Source organism: Aptenodytes patagonicus, chromosome 3 (genome assembly GCF_965638725.1).
Source record: "Aptenodytes patagonicus chromosome 3, bAptPat1.pri.cur, whole genome shotgun sequence".
NCBI lineage: Eukaryota > Metazoa > Chordata > Aves > Sphenisciformes > Spheniscidae > Aptenodytes > Aptenodytes patagonicus.
The window spans coordinates 1,701,685-1,717,873 of record NC_134951.1 but is presented as its reverse complement, the minus strand read 5'-3'; the positions used below and the strand labels follow the sequence as shown (position 1 = coordinate 1,717,873).

Sequence of the window (16,189 nt, the reverse complement as noted above, 5' to 3'; positions counted from 1 at the left end):
GCTCCGAGACCCCCAGCCTGGGTGCCCCGCGGTGGCCAGCTGGGCACCTCTACCAGCCCCGGTGAGGGATGCACAGCCTCGGGATCGACGCCATCCTCCAGCCCCATTTCTCCGGGACTAAAGCCACGAATGGGACCCACACAGGAGGAATGCAGAAGAGGAGGCCCAGCCAGCACCAGCAGTGCGGCGCAGAGGACGCGGGACCCCAGCAATATCTCACAGTGCCCCCGGCGCCGTTTTTCAGCACCAATAAGTCGCCCTTGACCCCCCTTTTTCGCTCTTTCCCCTCAGCGCCAGGCCCGCGGCCGCCCCCGCCTCAGGGCGCCGGACGCCCCGCGCGCGCGCGCGCACCAACGGCCGCCCTGTGGCGCGCGCCGCTCGGGAGCGGGAAGGGGCAGCGCGCACGCGCGGTCGTGCCGTTGCTGGGCGACGCGGAGCCGCGGAGCCGCGGAGCCGCGGAGCCGCGGGGGAGGGGGCGATGCGCATGCGCTGTGTTGGCGTTGCTAGGCGACGCCGGGACGCTCCAGCCGCGGCGCGCATGCGCGGTAGCTGCCTCTCCGGGCGGGACGGGGCCGCATGAGCCGGGGAGCGGGCGCGGCGGCGGCGGCGGCGGGCTGGCGGGCCCCGGCCCCGACCCTCAGCGACCCCGGCCCCGGCCCCGGCCCCGGCCCCGAGGAGCGCATCGCCGCCCGCCGCCGCCGCATCGCCGCCCGCCTCGATGCCAAGCGCCGGTGAGAAACTGGGCTCGTCCCCCCCCGCCCCGGTTGCGGCGGGCTGCGCCCCCAGCCGGCTCCCCCTAAATCAGAGCCGGGTCCAGGCCCCCGCCCTGCCCCAAACCGGCACCAAGTCCTGCACCTTCTCCCCAGACCCCTTGTCTGGTCGCAGATGATCTCCTCTTCCCCAAACTGGCACTGGGGTTGGTGCCCCCACCCCCAAACCGGTGCCAGTTCCAGATCCCTCGCCCCAAACTGGCACCCAGTCCTGACCCCCCACCCAGGACCAGCACAGGCTCAGAGACCCTCCCCAGGGCTCAGAACATCCCCTGCCCCACACCGGCGCTGGGGCCAGGACCCCTACCACGAACTGGCAGGGGGCAGGGACCCGACACGGCCGTGCCAGCCTTCACGGGACCCAGGGCCTCTCCCCAAACTGGCCTTGGGTCAGGGACCACCCTGAATCCTGAACCTGTCAGAGACACTCCCCACTCCCTGCCAAATGGCAGGTGGCCAGGGACCACCCCTCCCAATCCCTGCTCAGCCCAAAGTCAAGGACATCCCTGTCCTGTCCCCAGCCCAGCACCGGGGCAGCGATACCCCCTTCCCCAAGATATTGCCCTGCCATGGGCCCTCTGCCCCCCTGGACAAAATCAGCAGCAGGCCAGTGGCCTCCTGGATCAGGCCGATGTTGTTCCCAAAACTGGGACTCACCGGCAATGGGGCACACCTTTCCCCAAAGCAGGACTGAACTGGGGTCCTCTCCCAAGCCTCAGAGGCCCCTCAAGGCTGGGTGGGACCAGACCGTGAAGTGGCAGTGCCCTGCCACCCTCTCCTGAGCTGGGGCTGGGTCAGGGTCCCGTCTTCCCCCAGCCTGGGGAAAACGGTGGCGGTAACCACCATCTCCTCTCCAAACCGAGAGTAAACCACAACAAGGTGCCTGTGGATCCTGTTACCAAACCACGGGACCAAACTGTACCTAGGTCAGTTACATCCACTCCCACCCAGAGGGTGTCGTTTCTTGGAGGATGGTCACGGCGGTTAGGAGAGGCACCCCCATTTCCCTCCCCCACCGCCCTCCACCAGCAAGGGGGCCCTCCTGGGCTCTCCTGGGGATCGGCACTCGGGGCCTGTGGGGATCCTGGGGCGGGGGGGGAAGAAGTGCCCCGGCTAACTTCCCGGTGCACATCTGTGCACACACGGGGACTGCTGGGAGGGACAGCACGCGGAGAGGCAGGATCCGGCACAGAGCCAGCGAGAGGCGCAGGACCCTGATGGGTGGAAGAGGCCAGGGGAGGTGGTGTGTCCTGCGGGGCTTGCGGAGGGCAAGGGGAAATGAAATGCCAGGGATGCCCAGGAGATGCCCGATGCCCGCCGCTCACACCCCCCGTAGCCCCTTCGCTCAGAGCCCCCGTTTGGACCCCAGGAGCCACCTCTGCCTCCAGCCTGGGCCTCTGTGGGGCCTCCCTGCCCCGGGGCTTCCTGCCTGGGGACAAATGGAGCCCAGGGGTTCCTCCTCACGTCCCTTCTCTTTTCTAGGGTGGCCAAGAAGAGACTACCCGCTGGGCAGCCCCCCCCGCGCAGCCTGCAGATGACTGAGAGAGGTGACTGGGGCTTCCCAGCTCAGAAGCAGCCCCACAGTCCTGCTCTTTCCTGGGCAGGGGCCCTCCTGGCTGAGGGGAGACACCCCGCGCTAACCCGGGCCTTGCTTTCTGGGGGCAGGGGACCTCCGCGGGGAAGAGCTCTAGGAGAAGGAGGAAGAAGGACCCGATAGGTGAGCAGCCCCATCCCAGAGCTCCGCAGCGGCTCCCGGCCGAGAGACGCCATTGCAGCTGGGAGCCCCCGCGACAGCTGCCCTTGCTCACTCTCCCTCTGCCTCCTCCCTCAGGAGCCTCCATCCCCTGGGAAGGCGCGGAGTGGTCTGCAGAGAGCCTGCAGGCAGGGTAAGGAGAGCCCTTCCCTGCAGGGGGGGCGGCCAACTCGTGGGTCCCCCTGCCCCGTCGCCCTGGGGAGGCTGCGGGTGGGCGAGAGCAGGATGTGGCGCAGAGCCGGGGTCAGCCCTGATGCCCTGAGGAAGCCGAGGAAGGGATGGGGTTGGGGGGGCTGGGGAAGGCGGGGGATGGCTTGCGGAGGGCCATGGCAAACCCCTGCAGGGATGGCAGCTTTCAGGGCAATGCCTTCTGCTGACACCCACCGTACCCCCTCCCACAGAGCCCACTGGTGGCCCCAGCGCCCCTCTCTGTCCTCGGCCCCTGGCCTGGGCTGGCCCTTTTCTCCTCGGGCTGGAAGGCGCCCGGCCCCTCGCTATGCGCCTCGTCCTGCTGGGCTGGGCTTGCCCCATGTCCCCAAGACCCCACCTGACCCAGAGCATCCCAGAGCTGGCAGGGCTGGCTGCGGGCAGCTGGGAGATCACCCAGTCGGTCGGGAGAAGCCAGAGAGAGGGTGCTGGCTCTGTCCTGTCCCACAGCAGCCCCCACAGTCCAGCCGGGATTTCCCCCCACAGGTGGGGAAAGCCCCATGGAGGAGAATGGTGGGGAAGCAACTGCGGCGCGGAAGCAGCCTGTGCAAGGGAGCTCCCCTGGGAGACAGGAGACATGGGTCAAGGTGGACATTTCAGTGCTGACACCAGCTCGGAGCTCCTCAGGAACCAGCCTTCCATCACCAACACGGAGGAGCTCGCCAGATCCCTGATGGAGTCCCTGGACATAACCCAAATCTGCCTCGACCTGCTGGGAGAGCTGAAGGCAGCTCAGGGTAGCGGCGCTCCAACCCCGTGCAAAGCCGTGAGGAAAGAATACCTCGTCTGCCTGCAGTGCCGCCGACGCCTCATGGGCAGCTGCCCGCACCGCAGCGAGCCCACCGCGGCAGAACAGGACCTGCCCGTGCTGGCCGCCATCCTCTACAGCGTGGACCTCCTGGTGCATGAGGAGGACCTGCAGCTGGAACTGGGGCTGGGCTTTGAGCTGGCCATCGGCGGGGAGCCGCTCTACGTGTGGGAGATAACCCAGCGGCTCCCCGAAATAGCCCCTGAGAGATGCTGCGAGGAGTGCAACGCGCCTCTGCCCGGGAGCTCTGGGAACAGCGAGAGCTTGCAGGCGTTGTTCCCCGTCCTCAGGGCCCTGGGAACACCGAAGGGACCCATGAGACCGGCCAGGCAGGACGCAAGGGCTCCTCCTGCAAGGCAGACGTGGACACAATGCGGCGATGCCAGCAGTGCAGACCTGCAGCCAGCTGGGCAGGGGGAGTCTCTCCCCAGCCTGGCCCCCACGGGGCCCCCGCCCTCATGGGCACAGGGGGAGAGTTGGGATGGAGCCCCTGCCCTGGGTGGGGTACCAGGGCATCCCTCTTTGCCCCTTGGGGGAGAGGAGGTCAAAGAGTTGGGAATGGAGGAGCCAAGTTGAACCTGGGAAGAAGACGGAGAGGGGGAAAGGTGTTTTTACTTTTGTTTTTGTTTCTTACTCTCCTACTTTTTGATTGGCAATAAATGGAATTAATCTTCCCCAAGTTGAGTTTGTTTTGCCTGTGACAGTCGTCAGTGAGTTCTCATAGAACCATGCCATCACAGAATGGTTTGGGTTGGAAGGGACTTTTGAAGATCGTCTAACCCAACCCCCCTGCCATGCGCTGGGACATGATCCACTAGATCAGGTTGCTCAAAGCCTCGTCCAGCCTGACCTTGAACACTTCCAGGGATGGGGCATCGTAAGGGACGAGGCCCAAGTGACTGTGCTGTGAGCCCAGACAATGCCCCGAGAGAAGGCTCCAGACGTCAGCCACGGGAAGGGGCCTGGTCTCACTTCCCTTGACTGACTGGTGTCTCAGCCACTCCTGGAACCGGGGCGAGAGAAGATTCCAGAAGTCTTGGACTGGGGCCAATAAATAGGGGCGCATACGACCCACCTGGGGCACTCTCTACACCGAACACCCCCGTCGGCAGGTCCGACGCTGGATCCAGGGCTGGTGATCTCCCCATCTCTCTCTCCCCACCCCCCCACCCCCCGACTCTTTCTGTTCTCTTAAAGCTGCTAAGTAACACAAGGCCTACTTCAACTTCTCATACAGCCTAAAAGCGCAGAGCTTAGGTGGATGGAATTGTGAGAGGGTCAACGTTTACAGAATGTTTGGTCCATTAAAGTCGATGTTTATGTGCGGACCTTGAGTGTTATCTCACCCTAATCCACACCGAGGGGATTTGCGAATCTTGGTCACTCTCCCCTTCTCGGAGGTGGGACGTGACAGGCAGTCCTGCTCCAAACTGCAAACCAAAGTGCGGAGGAGCGTCGGGGCCGAGCGGGGCTGGAGCTCGGCACCCAGCGGCGCCGGGGAAGGGGACCAGACGCTGCCATTCCATCTCCGGTTGATCAGGTAGCCATCACAGTGGCCCATCCTGGCCTAGGGGTGGAGGCGGGTGCCCCAGAGGAACCTTCCCTGCGCGCTCCCCCGCAGGCCCTGGGCTATGTCCTGGGGTGCCCTGGGTGCCCCCCAAACCCTGACACAGGGGCGCTCTGGGGCAGCTGCTCGCTAATGGCTTCACATTTCCCCGCGCCACCTCAGCCCTGGGTCACTGTGGCAGCCATTGTGTGTCGACGCAATGTCACCATTGCATCACAAACGTGGCCCTTATTTCAGTGGGTTTTGGGGAGGGTCAGGAGTCACTTCGACTGCGCGCATGCTGGCGAGCAAGCGAGCAGATGGGCAAGAGTGTGAAAAACACATCAGAGATGGGAAGAAAAGCAAACAAGCAGGTAGGAGCGGGGTGCTTTGGTGTCACCCCAACCTCTCCTCCCCTCAGGGGATCTCGCCGGGTTTCTCGACCTCCCCACTTGACCCCTTTGCACATCCCCTCCTCATCATGCAGAACCTCAGGAGGAGATTCTGGCGCTCCCTGGGCAAGATGGAGGAGTGGCAGCTGACGGTGCTGTTCTTCACCTCAAGCCTGAGCGTTTGGGGGCTCTGCGTGATCGTGCTGCCCTGCACCCCCACCTTGTTGGCCATACTGGGTCTGGGCATCTGCATGACCTGGTGGCCCAAAAGCAAGGCCAAGGTAGGTGTCCGTCTTGGCATCGCCCCAAACACTCCCTGGGCAGGGCTTAGCCCGGGGCAGAGCCCATCCCCAGGCTGCTCGGGAGGGGCCCCATTTTGGGACGGAGCAGTGAAGAGTGGCCATTGCCCACCCAGCCAGGCCCCTGTTCTGCAGCCACCTCCGCCCAGGTGCCAGGCCTGGGGCCAGGGACACTCCTGTCCCTGTAACTCCAGTTACCCTTCCCAGGGGCCTGGTTTCCTGGGCAGGGGCCCTCCTGGCTGAGGGGAGACACCCCGCGCTAACCCGGGCCTTGCTTTCTGGGGGCAGGGGACCTCCGCGAGGAAGAGCTCTAGGAGAAGCAGGAAGAAGGACCCGATAGGTGAGCAGCCCCATCCCAGAGCTCCGCAGCGGCTCCCGGCCGAGAGACGCCATTGCAGCTGGGAGCCCCCGCGACAGCTGCCCTTGCTCACTCTCCCTCTGCCTCCTCCCTCAGGAGCCTCCATCCCCTGGGAAGGCGCGGAGTGGTCTGCAGAGAGCCTGCAGGCAGGGTAAGGAGAGCCCTTCCCTGCAGGGGGGGCGGCCAACTCGTGGGTCCCCCTGCCCCGTCGCCCTGGGGAGGCTGCGGGTGGGCGAGAGCAGGATGTGGCGCAGAGCCGGGGTCAGCCCTGATGCCCTGAGGAAGCCGAGGAAGGGATGGGGTTGGGGGGGCTGGGGAAGGGGGGGGATGGCTTGCGGAGGGCCATGGCAAACCCCTGCAGGGATGGCAGCTTTCAGGGCAATGCCTTCTGCTGACACCCACCGTACCCCCTCCCACAGAGCCCACTGGTGGCCCCAGCGCCCCTCTCTGTCCTTGGCCCCTGGCCTGGGCTGGCCCTTTTCTCCTCGGGCTGGAAGGCGCCCGGCCCCTCGCTATGCGCCTCGTCCTGCTGGGCTGGGCTTGCCCCATGTCCCCAAGACCCCACCTGACCCAGAGCATCCCAGAGCTGGCAGGGCTGGCTGCGGGCAGCTGGGAGATCACCCAGTCGGTCGGGAGAAGCCAGAGAGAGGGTGCTGGCTCTGTCCTGTCCCACAGCAGCCCCCACAGTCCAGCCGGGATTTCCCCCCACAGGTGGGGAAAGCCCCATGGAGGAGAATGGTGGGGAAGCAACTGCGGCGCGGAAGCAGCCTGTGCAAGGGAGCTCCCCTGGGAGACAGGAGACATGGGTCAAGGTGGACATTTCAGTGCTGACACCAGCTCGGAGCTCCTCAGGAACCAGCCTTCCATCACCAACACGGAGGAGCTCGCCAGATCCCTGATGGAGTCCCTGGACATAACCCAAATCTGCCTCGACCTGCTGGGAGAGCTGAAGGCAGCTCAGGGTAGCAGCGCTCCAACCCCGTGCAAAGCCGTGAGGAAAGAATACCTCGTCTGCCTGCAGTGCCGCCGACGCCTCATGGGCAGCTGCCCGCACCACAGCGAGCCCACCGCGGCAGAACAGGACCTGCCCGTGCTGGCTGCCATCCTCTACAGCGTGGACCTCCTGGTGCACGAGGAGGACCTGCAGCTGGAACTGGGGCTGGGCTTTGAGCTGGCCATCGGCGGGGAGCCGCTCTACGTGTGGGAGATAACCCAGCGGCTCCCCGAAATAGCCCCTGAGAGATGCTGCGAGGAGTGCAACGCGCCTCTGCCCGGGAGCTCTGGGAACAGCGAGAGCTTGCAGGCGTTGTTCCCCGTCCTCAGGGCCCTGGGAACACCGAAGGGACCCATGAGACCGGCCAGGCAGGACGCAAGGGCTCCTCCTGCAAGGCAGACGTGGACACAATGCGGCGATGCCAGCAGTGCAGACCTGCAGCCAGCTGGGCAGGGGGAGTCTCTCCCCAGCCTGGCCCCCACGGGGCCCCTGCCCTCATGGGCACAGCCCCCCTCCCGTGAGGCCCTGGACCGTCTGCGGAGAGTTGGGATGGAGCCCCTGCCCTGGGTGGGGTACAAGGGCCTGGGGCAGGGGCTCAGTCTGCAGCGCATCCGGCAGGCCTGCTCCAAACTGAAGACCAGCGTGCGGAGGAGCGTCAGGGCCAAGCCGTGCTGGAGCTCGGCACCCAGTGGCGCCGGGGAAGGGGACCAGACGCTGCCATTCCATCTCCGGTTTAAGGTCGACGCGCTCTTCCACGCCATGGCGATGGAGGCGTAAGGAGCACCGGCAGGAAAAGGTGGGACTGGGAGGAGCGTGGGCAGGGTGAGCACAGCATGGGAGGGCGGGGACGGGACTGGGCTGTCTTGTGCAGCCGTCGAAGCCGTGTTGTTCAGGGGGTGTTTCTGTAGGACGAGACAGTGCGGTCTGGGAGTGTTGGGATGACGGTGAGAGACGTGACGGCCTCTCGTTGATTTTTGCTTTGGATGGGCTGTTAAACAGGAGCGGAACTGACACCAAATTGTTGACTCCCCGCGAGGTGTGGTCCCTTTGGCCCCCGTGGCGATGTTCCAGCAGATAGCCACATGGTTTCTGTGTGCACCGAGCCAGCTGCCCATCAACCTGCTCGGCTCCCCCTCTGCCTGGGGCCAGAGGGTGTCGGTTTTTTTGGAGGATGGTCACGGCGGTTAGGAGAGGCACCCCCATTTCCCTCCCCCACCGCCCTCCACCAGCAAGGGGGCCCTCCTGGGCTCTCCTGGGGATCGGCACTCGGGGCCTGTGGGGATCCTGGGGCGGGGGGGGAAGAAGTGCCCCGGCTAACTTCCCGGTGCACATCTGTGCACACACGGGGACTGCTGGGAGGGACAGCACGCGGAGAGGCAGGATCCGGCACAGAGCCAGCGAGAGGCGCAGGACCCTGATGGGTGGAAGAGGCCAGGGGAGGTGGTGTGTCCTGCGGGGCTTGCGGAGGGCAAGGGGAAATGAAATGCCAGGGATGCCCAGGAGATGCCCGATGCCCGCCGCTCACACCCCCCGTAGCCCCTTTGCCAGAGCCCCCGTTTGGACCCCAGGAGCCACCTCTGCCTCCAGCCTGGGCCTCTGCGGGGCCTCCCTGCCCCGGGGCTTCCTGCCTGGGGACAAATGGAGCCCAGGGGTTCCTCCTCACGTCCCTTCTCTTTTCTAGGGTGGCCAAGAAGAGACTACCCGCTGGGCAGCCCTCCCCGCGCAGCCTGCAGATGACTGAGAGAGGTGACTGGGGCTTCCCTGCTCAGAAGCAGCCCTCAGTCCCGCTGGTGGCTGCCCCATGAGCTGCAGAAATATCCGGAGAGGTCCTGCCAGCCCCCGCCCCCCATCAACTGCACCGTGCATGTGGAGACGTGTCTGTTTTGGGGCCAGCCAGACGCTCGAGGAGGTCCATGAGCTGCTGGACTACATCAGACCCCCCCGACAAGGACAGCCCGGGGGCACGTCCAACAGATGTCCAACCCTTGCGTGCCACCGGCACCACCAGTGGCTGCAGGACCTTGCTGTCTGCCTGCCCCCCTCCTGCCCAGAGGGGAAGGCAGAGCCCAGACTGGTTTGTTCCCTGTGCAGCCATGGGACCAAGGACAAGAGGGGCCCTCAAGCGCCTCGTGTTCTGCTGGGATGGAGCAAAGATCCGCCTGTCATCTCTGGAAGCCTCCAGCAGCAGAGAACCCCAAAGAGCAGCCGTGAGCGCTCTCCCCAGGAACACAAGACCTTGGCGGAGAACTCGGCGGCGAAACTAAGCCTGTATCAGAATAAAACAGTAGCATCCTTAAAACATCCCCAAGAGCTCTTCAGTTATTGCATGAACGGGGGGCAGTGACCTCCAGGGCTACGAGAGTGTCAGGGACAGTGCTGGCAGTGGGTACAGGCACTGGGGCCACTCTGTGCCTCGTCCCCACCCTGGGGGGGCTGGCATGTCCCCAGCTGCTCCATCCCAGGTCCCTGCTTCATCCTTGTTTCTGAATGTCCCTCCAACGAGCCTTTCGGGAGCGCTCCCACGCCTCCAGCCCCAGCTCTCGCTCCCCTTCCCCTGAGGGCACCCGCCATGGCCCCAGTGGGCAAAGGGCTCCGAGACCCCCAGCCTGGGTGCCCCGCGGTGGCCAGCTGGGCACCTCTACCAGCCCCGGTGAGGGATGCACAGCCTCGGGATCGACACCATCCTCCAGCCCCATTTCTCCGGGACTAAAGCCACGAATGGGACCCACAGAGGAGGAATGCAGAAGAGGAGGCCCAGCCAGCACCAGCAGTGCGGCGCAGAGGACGCGGGACCCCAGCAATATCTCACAGTGCCCCCGGCGCCGTTTTTCAGCACCAATAAGTCGCCCTTGACCCCCCTTTTTCGCTCTTTCCCCTCAGCGCCAGGCCCGCGGCCGCCCCCGCCTCAGGGCGCCGGACGCCCCGCGCGCGCGCGCGCACCAACGGCCGCCCTGTGGCGCGCGCCGCTCGGGAGCGGGAAGGGGCAGCGCGCACGCGCGGTCGTGCCGTTGCTGGGCGACGCGGAGCCGCGGAGCCGCGGAGCCGCGGAGCCGCGGGGGAGGGGGCGATGCGCATGCGCTGTGTTGGCGTTGCTAGGCGACGCCGGGACGCTCCAGCCGCGGCGCGCATGCGCGGTAGCTGCCTCTCCGGGCGGGACGGGGCCGCATGAGCCGGGGAGCGGGCGCGGCGGCGGCGGCGGCGGGCTGGCGGGCCCCGGCCCCGACCCTCAGCGACCCCGGCCCCGGCCCCGGCCCCGGCCCCGAGGAGCGCATCGCCGCCCGCCGCCGCCGCATCGCCGCCCGCCTCGATGCCAAGCGCCGGTGAGAAACTGGGCTCGTCCCCCCCCGCCCCGGTTGCGGCGGGCTGCGCCCCCAGCCGGCTCCCCCTAAATCAGAGCCGGGTCCAGGCCCCCGCCCTGCCCCAAACCGGCACCAAGTCCTGCACCTTCTCCCCAGACCCCTTGTCTGGTCGCAGATGATCTCCTCTTCCCCAAACTGGCACTGGGGTTGGTGCCCCCACCCCCAAACCGGTGCCAGTTCCAGATCCCTCGCCCCAAACTGGCACCCAGTCCTGACCTCCCACCCAGGACCAGCACAGGCTCAGAGACCCTCCCCAGGGCTCAGAACATCCCCTGCCCCACACCGGCGCTGGGGCCAGGACCCCTACCACGAACTGGCAGGGGGCAGGGACCCGACACGGCCGTGCCAGCCTTCACGGGACCCAGGGCCTCTCCCCAAACTGGCCTTGGGTCAGGGACCACCCTGAATCCTGAACCTGTCAGAGACACTCCCCACTCCCTGCCAAATGGCAGGTGGCCAGGGACCACCCCTCCCAATCCCTGCTCAGCCCAAAGTCAAGGACATCCCTGTCCTGTCCCCAGCCCAGCACCGGGGCAGCGATACCCCCTTCCCCAAGATATTGCCCTGCCATGGGCCCTCTGCCCCCCTGGACAAAATCAGCAGCAGGCCAGTGGCCTCCTGGATCAGGCCGATGTTGTTCCCAAAACTGGGACTCACCGGCAATGGGGCACACCTTTCCCCAAAGCAGGACTGAACTGGGGTCCTCTCCCAAGCCTCAGAGGCCCCTCAAGGCTGGGTGGGACCAGACCGTGAAGTGGCAGTGCCCTGCCACCCTCTCCTGAGCTGGGGCTGGGTCAGGGTCCCGTCTTCCCCCAGCCTGGGGAAAACGGTGGCGGTAACCACCATCTCCTCTCCAAACCGAGAGTAAACCACAACAAGGTGCCTGTGGATCCTGTTACCAAACCACGGGACCAAACTGTACCTAGGTCAGTTACATCCACTCCCACCCAGAGGGTGTCGTTTCTTGGAGGATGGTCACGGCGGTTAGGAGAGGCACCCCCATTTCCCTCCCCCACCGCCCTCCACCAGCAAGGGGGCCCTCCTGGGCTCTCCTGGGGATCGGCACTCGGGGCCTGTGGGGATCCTGGGGCGGGGGGGGAAGAAGTGCCCCGGCTAACTTCCCGGTGCACATCTGTGCACACACGGGGACTGCTGGGAGGGACAGCACGCGGAGAGGCAGGATCCGGCACAGAGCCAGCGAGAGGCGCAGGACCCTGATGGGTGGAAGAGGCCAGGGGAGGTGGTGTGTCCTGCGGGGCTTGCGGAGGGCAAGGGGAAATGAAATGCCAGGGATGCCCAGGAGATGCCCGATGCCCGCCGCTCACACCCCCCGTAGCCCCTTCGCTCAGAGCCCCCGTTTGGACCCCAGGAGCCACCTCTGCCTCCAGCCTGGGCCTCTGCGGGGCCTCCCTGCCCCGGGGCTTCCTGCCTGGGGACAAATGGAGCCCAGGGGTTCCTCCTCACGTCCCTTCTCTTTTCTAGGGTGGCCAAGAAGAGACTACCCGCTGGGCAGCCCCCCCCGCGCAGCCTGCAGATGACTGAGAGAGGTGACTGGGGCTTCCCAGCTCAGAAGCAGCCCCACAGTCCTGCTCTTTCCTGGGCAGGGGCCCTCCTGGCTGAGGGGAGACACCCCGCGCTAACCCGGGCCTTGCTTTCTGGGGGCAGGGGACCTCCGCGGGGAAGAGCTCTAGGAGAAGGAGGAAGAAGGACCCGATAGGTGAGCAGCCCCATCCCAGAGCTCCGCAGCGGCTCCCGGCCGAGAGACGCCATTGCAGCTGGGAGCCCCCACGACGGCTGCCCTTGCTCACTCTCCCTCTGCCTCCTCCCTCAGGAGCCTCCATCCCCTGGGAAGGCGCGGAGTGGTCTGCAGAGAGCCTGCAGGCAGGGTAAGGAGAGCCCTTCCCTGCAGGGGGGGCGGCCAACTCGTGGGTCCCTCTGCCCCGTCGCCCTGGGGAGGCTGCGGGTGGGCGAGAGCAGGATGTGGCGCAGAGCCGGGGTCAGCCCTGATGCCCTGAGGAAGCCGAGGAAGGGATGGGGTTGGGGGGGCTGGGGAAGGGGGGGGATGGCTTGCGGAGGGCCAGGGCAAACCCCTGCGGGGATGGCAGCTTTCCAGGGCAATGCCTTCTGCTGACACCCACCGTACCCCCTCCCACAGAGCCCACCGGTGGCCCCAGCGCCCCTCTCTGTCCTCGGCCCCTGGCCTGGGCTGGCCCTTTTCTCCTCGGGCTGGAAGGCGCCCGGCCCCTCGCTATGCGCCTCGTCCTGCTGGGCTGGGCTTGCCCCATGTCCCCAAGACCCCACCTGACCCAGAGCATCCCAGAGCTGGCAGGGCTGGCTGTGGGCAGCTGGGAGATCACCCAGTCGGTCGGGAGAAGCCAGAGAGAGGGTGCTGGCTCTGTCCTGTCCCACAGCAGCCCCCACAGTCCAGCCGGGATTTCCCCCCACAGGTGGGGAAAGCCCCATGGAGGAGAATGGTGGGGAAGCAACTGCGGCGCGGAAGCAGCCTGTGCAAGGGAGCTCCCCTGGGAGACAGGAGACATGGGTCAAGGTGGACATTTCAGTGCTGACACCAGCTCGGAGCTCCTCAGGAACCAGCCTTCCATCACCAACACGGAGGAGCTCGCCAGATCCCTGATGGAGTCCCTGGACATAACCCAAATCTGCCTCGACCTGCTGGGAGAGCTGAAGGCAGCTCAGGGTAGCGGCGCTCCAACCCCGTGCAAAGCCGTGAGGAAAGAATACCTCGTCTGCCTGCAGTGCCGCCGACGCCTCATGGGCAGCTGCCCGCACCGCAGCGAGCCCACCGCGGCAGAACAGGACCTGCCCGTGCTGGCCGCCATCCTCTACAGCGTGGACCTCCTGGTGCACGAGGAGGACCTGCAGCTGGAACTGGGGCTGGGCTTTGAGCTGGCCATCGGCGGGGAGCCGCTCTACGTGTGGGAGATAACCCAGCGGCTCCCCGAAATAGCCCCTGAGAGATGCTGCGAGGAGTGCAACGCGCCTCTGCCCGGGAGCTCTGGGAACAGCGAGAGCTTGCAGGCGTTGTTCCCCGTCCTCAGGGCCCTGGGAACACCGAAGGGACCCATGAGACCGGCCAGGCAGGACGCAAGGGCTCCTCCTGCAAGGCAGACGTGGACACAATACGGCGATGCCGGCAGTGCAGACCTGCAGCCAGCTGGGCAGGGGGAGTCTCTCCCCAGCCTGGCCCCCACGGGGCCCCTGCCCTCATGGGCACAGCCCCCCTCCCGTGAGGCCCTGGACCGTCTGCGGAGAGTTGGGATGGAGCCCCTGCCCTGGGTGGGGTACAAGGGCCTGGGGCAGGGGCTCAGTCTGCAGCGCATCCGGCAGGCCTGCTCCAAACTGAAGACCCGCGTGCGGAGGAGCGTCAGGGCCAAGCCGTGCTGGAGCTCGGCACCCAGCGGCGCCGGGGAAGGGGACCAGACGCTGCCATTCCATCTCCGGTTTAAGGTCGACGCGCTCTTCCACGCCATGGCGATGGAGGCGTAAGGAGCACCGGCAGGAAAAGGTGGGACTGGGAGGAGCGTGGGCAGGGTGAGCACAGCATGGGAGGGCGGGGACGGGACTGGGCTGTCTTGTGCAGCCGTCGAAGCCGTGTTGTTCAGGGGGTGTTTCTGTAGGACGAGACAGTGCGGTCTGGGAGTGTTGGGATGACGGTGAGAGACGTGACGGCCTCTCGTTGATTTTTGCTTTGGATGGGCTGTTAAACAGGAGCGGAACTGACACCAAATTGTTGACTCCCCGCGAGGTGTGGTCCCTTTGGCCCCCGTGGCGATGTTCCAGCAGATAGCCACATGGTTTCTGTGTGCACCGAGCCAGCTGCCCATCAACCTGCTCGGCTCCCCCTCTGCCTGGGGCCAGAGGGTGTCGGTTTTTTTGGAGGATGGTCACGGCGGTTAGGAGAGGCACCCCCATTTCCCTCCCCCACCGCCCTCCACCAGCAAGGGGGCCCTCCTGGGCTCTCCTGGGGATCGGCACTCGGGGCCTGTGGGGATCCTGGGGCGGGGGGGGAAGAAGTGCCCCGGCTAACTTCCCGGTGCACATCTGTGCACACACGGGGACTGCTGGGAGGGACAGCACGCGGAGAGGCAGGATCCGGCACAGAGCCAGCGAGAGGCGCAGGACCCTGATGGGTGGAAGAGGCCAGGGGAGGTGGTGTGTCCTGCGGGGCTTGCGGAGGGCAAGGGGAAATGAAATGCCAGGGATGCCCAGGAGATGCCCGATGCCCGCCGCTCACACCCCCCGTAGCCCCTTCGCTCAGAGCCCCCGTTTGGACCCCAGGAGCCACCTCTGCCTCCAGCCTGGGCCTCTGCGGGGCCTCCCTGCCCCGGGGCTTCCTGCCTGGGGACAAATGGAGCCCAGGGGTTCCTCCTCACGTCCCTTCTCTTTTCTAGGGTGGCCAAGAAGAGACTACCCGCTGGGCAGCCCCCCCCGCGCAGCCTGCAGATGACTGAGAGAGGTGACTGGGGCTTCCCAGCTCAGAAGCAGCCCCACAGTCCTGCTTTTTCCTGGGCAGGGGCCCTCCTGGCTGAGGGGAGACACCCCGCGATAACCCGGGCCTTGCTTTCTGGGGGCAGGGGACCTCCGCGGGGAAGAGCTCTAGGAGAAGCAGGAGGAAGGACCCGATAGGTGAGCAGCCCCATCCCAGAGCTCCGCAGCGGCTCCCGGCCAAGAGACGCCATTGCAGCTGGGAGCCCCCGCGACGGCTGCCCTTGCTCACTCTCCCTCTGCCTCCTCCCTCAGGAGCCTCCATCCCCTGGGAAGGCGTGGAGTGGTCTGCAGAGAGCCTGCAGGCAGGGTAAGGAGAGCCCTTCCCTGCAGGGGGGGCGGCCAACTCGTGGGTCCCCCTGCCCCGTCGCCCTGGGGAGGCTGCGGGTGGGCGAGAGCAGGATGTGGCGCAGAGCCGGGGTCAGCCCTGATGCCCTGAGGAAGCCGAGGAAGGGATGGGGTTGGGGGGGCTGGGGAAGGGGGGGGATGGCTTGCGGAGGGCCATGGCAAACCCCTGCAGGGATGGCAGCTTTCAGGGCAATGCCTTCTGCTGACACCCACCGTACCCCCTCCCACAGAGCCCACTGGTGGCCCCAGCGCCCCTCTCTGTCCTCGGCCCCTGGCCTGGGCTGGCCCTTTTCTCCTCGGGCTGGAAGGCGCCCGGCCCCTCGCAGCCTGCAGATGACTGAGAGAGGTGACTGGGGATTCCCTGCTCAGAAGCAGCCCTCAGTCCCGCTGGTGGCTGCCCCATGAGCTGCACAAATATCCGGAGAGGTCCTGCCAGCCCTGCCCCCCCATCAACTGCACCGTGCATGTGGAGACGTGTCTGTTTTGGGGCCAGACAGACACTCGAGGAGGTCCATGAGCTGCTGGACTACATCAGACCCCCCCGACAAGGACAGCCCGGGGGCGGAGAACCTTGGCGGAGAACTCGGCGGCAAAACTAAGCCTGTATCAGAATAAAACAGTAGCATCCTTAAAACATCCCCAAGAGCTCTTCAGTTATTGCATGAACGGGGGGCAGTGACCTCCAGGGCTACGAGAGTGTCAGGGACAGTGCTGGCAGTGGGTACAGGCACTGGGGCCACTCTGTGCCTCGTCCCCACCCTGGGGGGGCTGGCATGTCCCCAGCTGCTCCATCCCAGGTCCCTGCTTCATCCTTGTTTCTGAACGTCCCTCCAACGAGCCTTTCGGGAG

The 16,189-nt window shown here is 66.1% G+C and overlaps 2 protein-coding genes across 2 annotated transcripts; both read left to right on the top strand.

The window, feature by feature from the left end:
- The first annotated feature begins 2,598 nt into the window (after positions 1–2,598).
- LOC143158918 (uncharacterized) lies at positions 2,599–4,212 on the top strand. The gene is made up of 2 exons (XM_076335380.1): positions 2,599–2,656; positions 3,217–4,212. Exon 2 carries the CDS (start codon positions 3,308–3,310, stop codon positions 4,112–4,114), a length of 807 nt encoding a protein of 268 aa, XP_076191495.1. The 5' UTR covers positions 2,599–2,656; positions 3,217–3,307; the 3' UTR covers positions 4,115–4,212.
- Positions 4,213–12,314: 8,102 nt separating this feature from the next.
- Positions 12,315–15,976, top strand: LOC143157663 (uncharacterized). The gene is made up of 5 exons (XM_076332505.1): positions 12,315–12,372; positions 12,934–14,012; positions 14,899–15,133; positions 15,248–15,302; positions 15,571–15,976. Exon 2 carries the CDS (start codon positions 13,025–13,027, stop codon positions 13,991–13,993), a length of 969 nt encoding a protein of 322 aa, XP_076188620.1. The 5' UTR covers positions 12,315–12,372; positions 12,934–13,024; the 3' UTR covers positions 13,994–14,012; positions 14,899–15,133; positions 15,248–15,302; positions 15,571–15,976.
- The last annotated feature ends 213 nt before the right edge of the window (positions 15,977–16,189 follow it).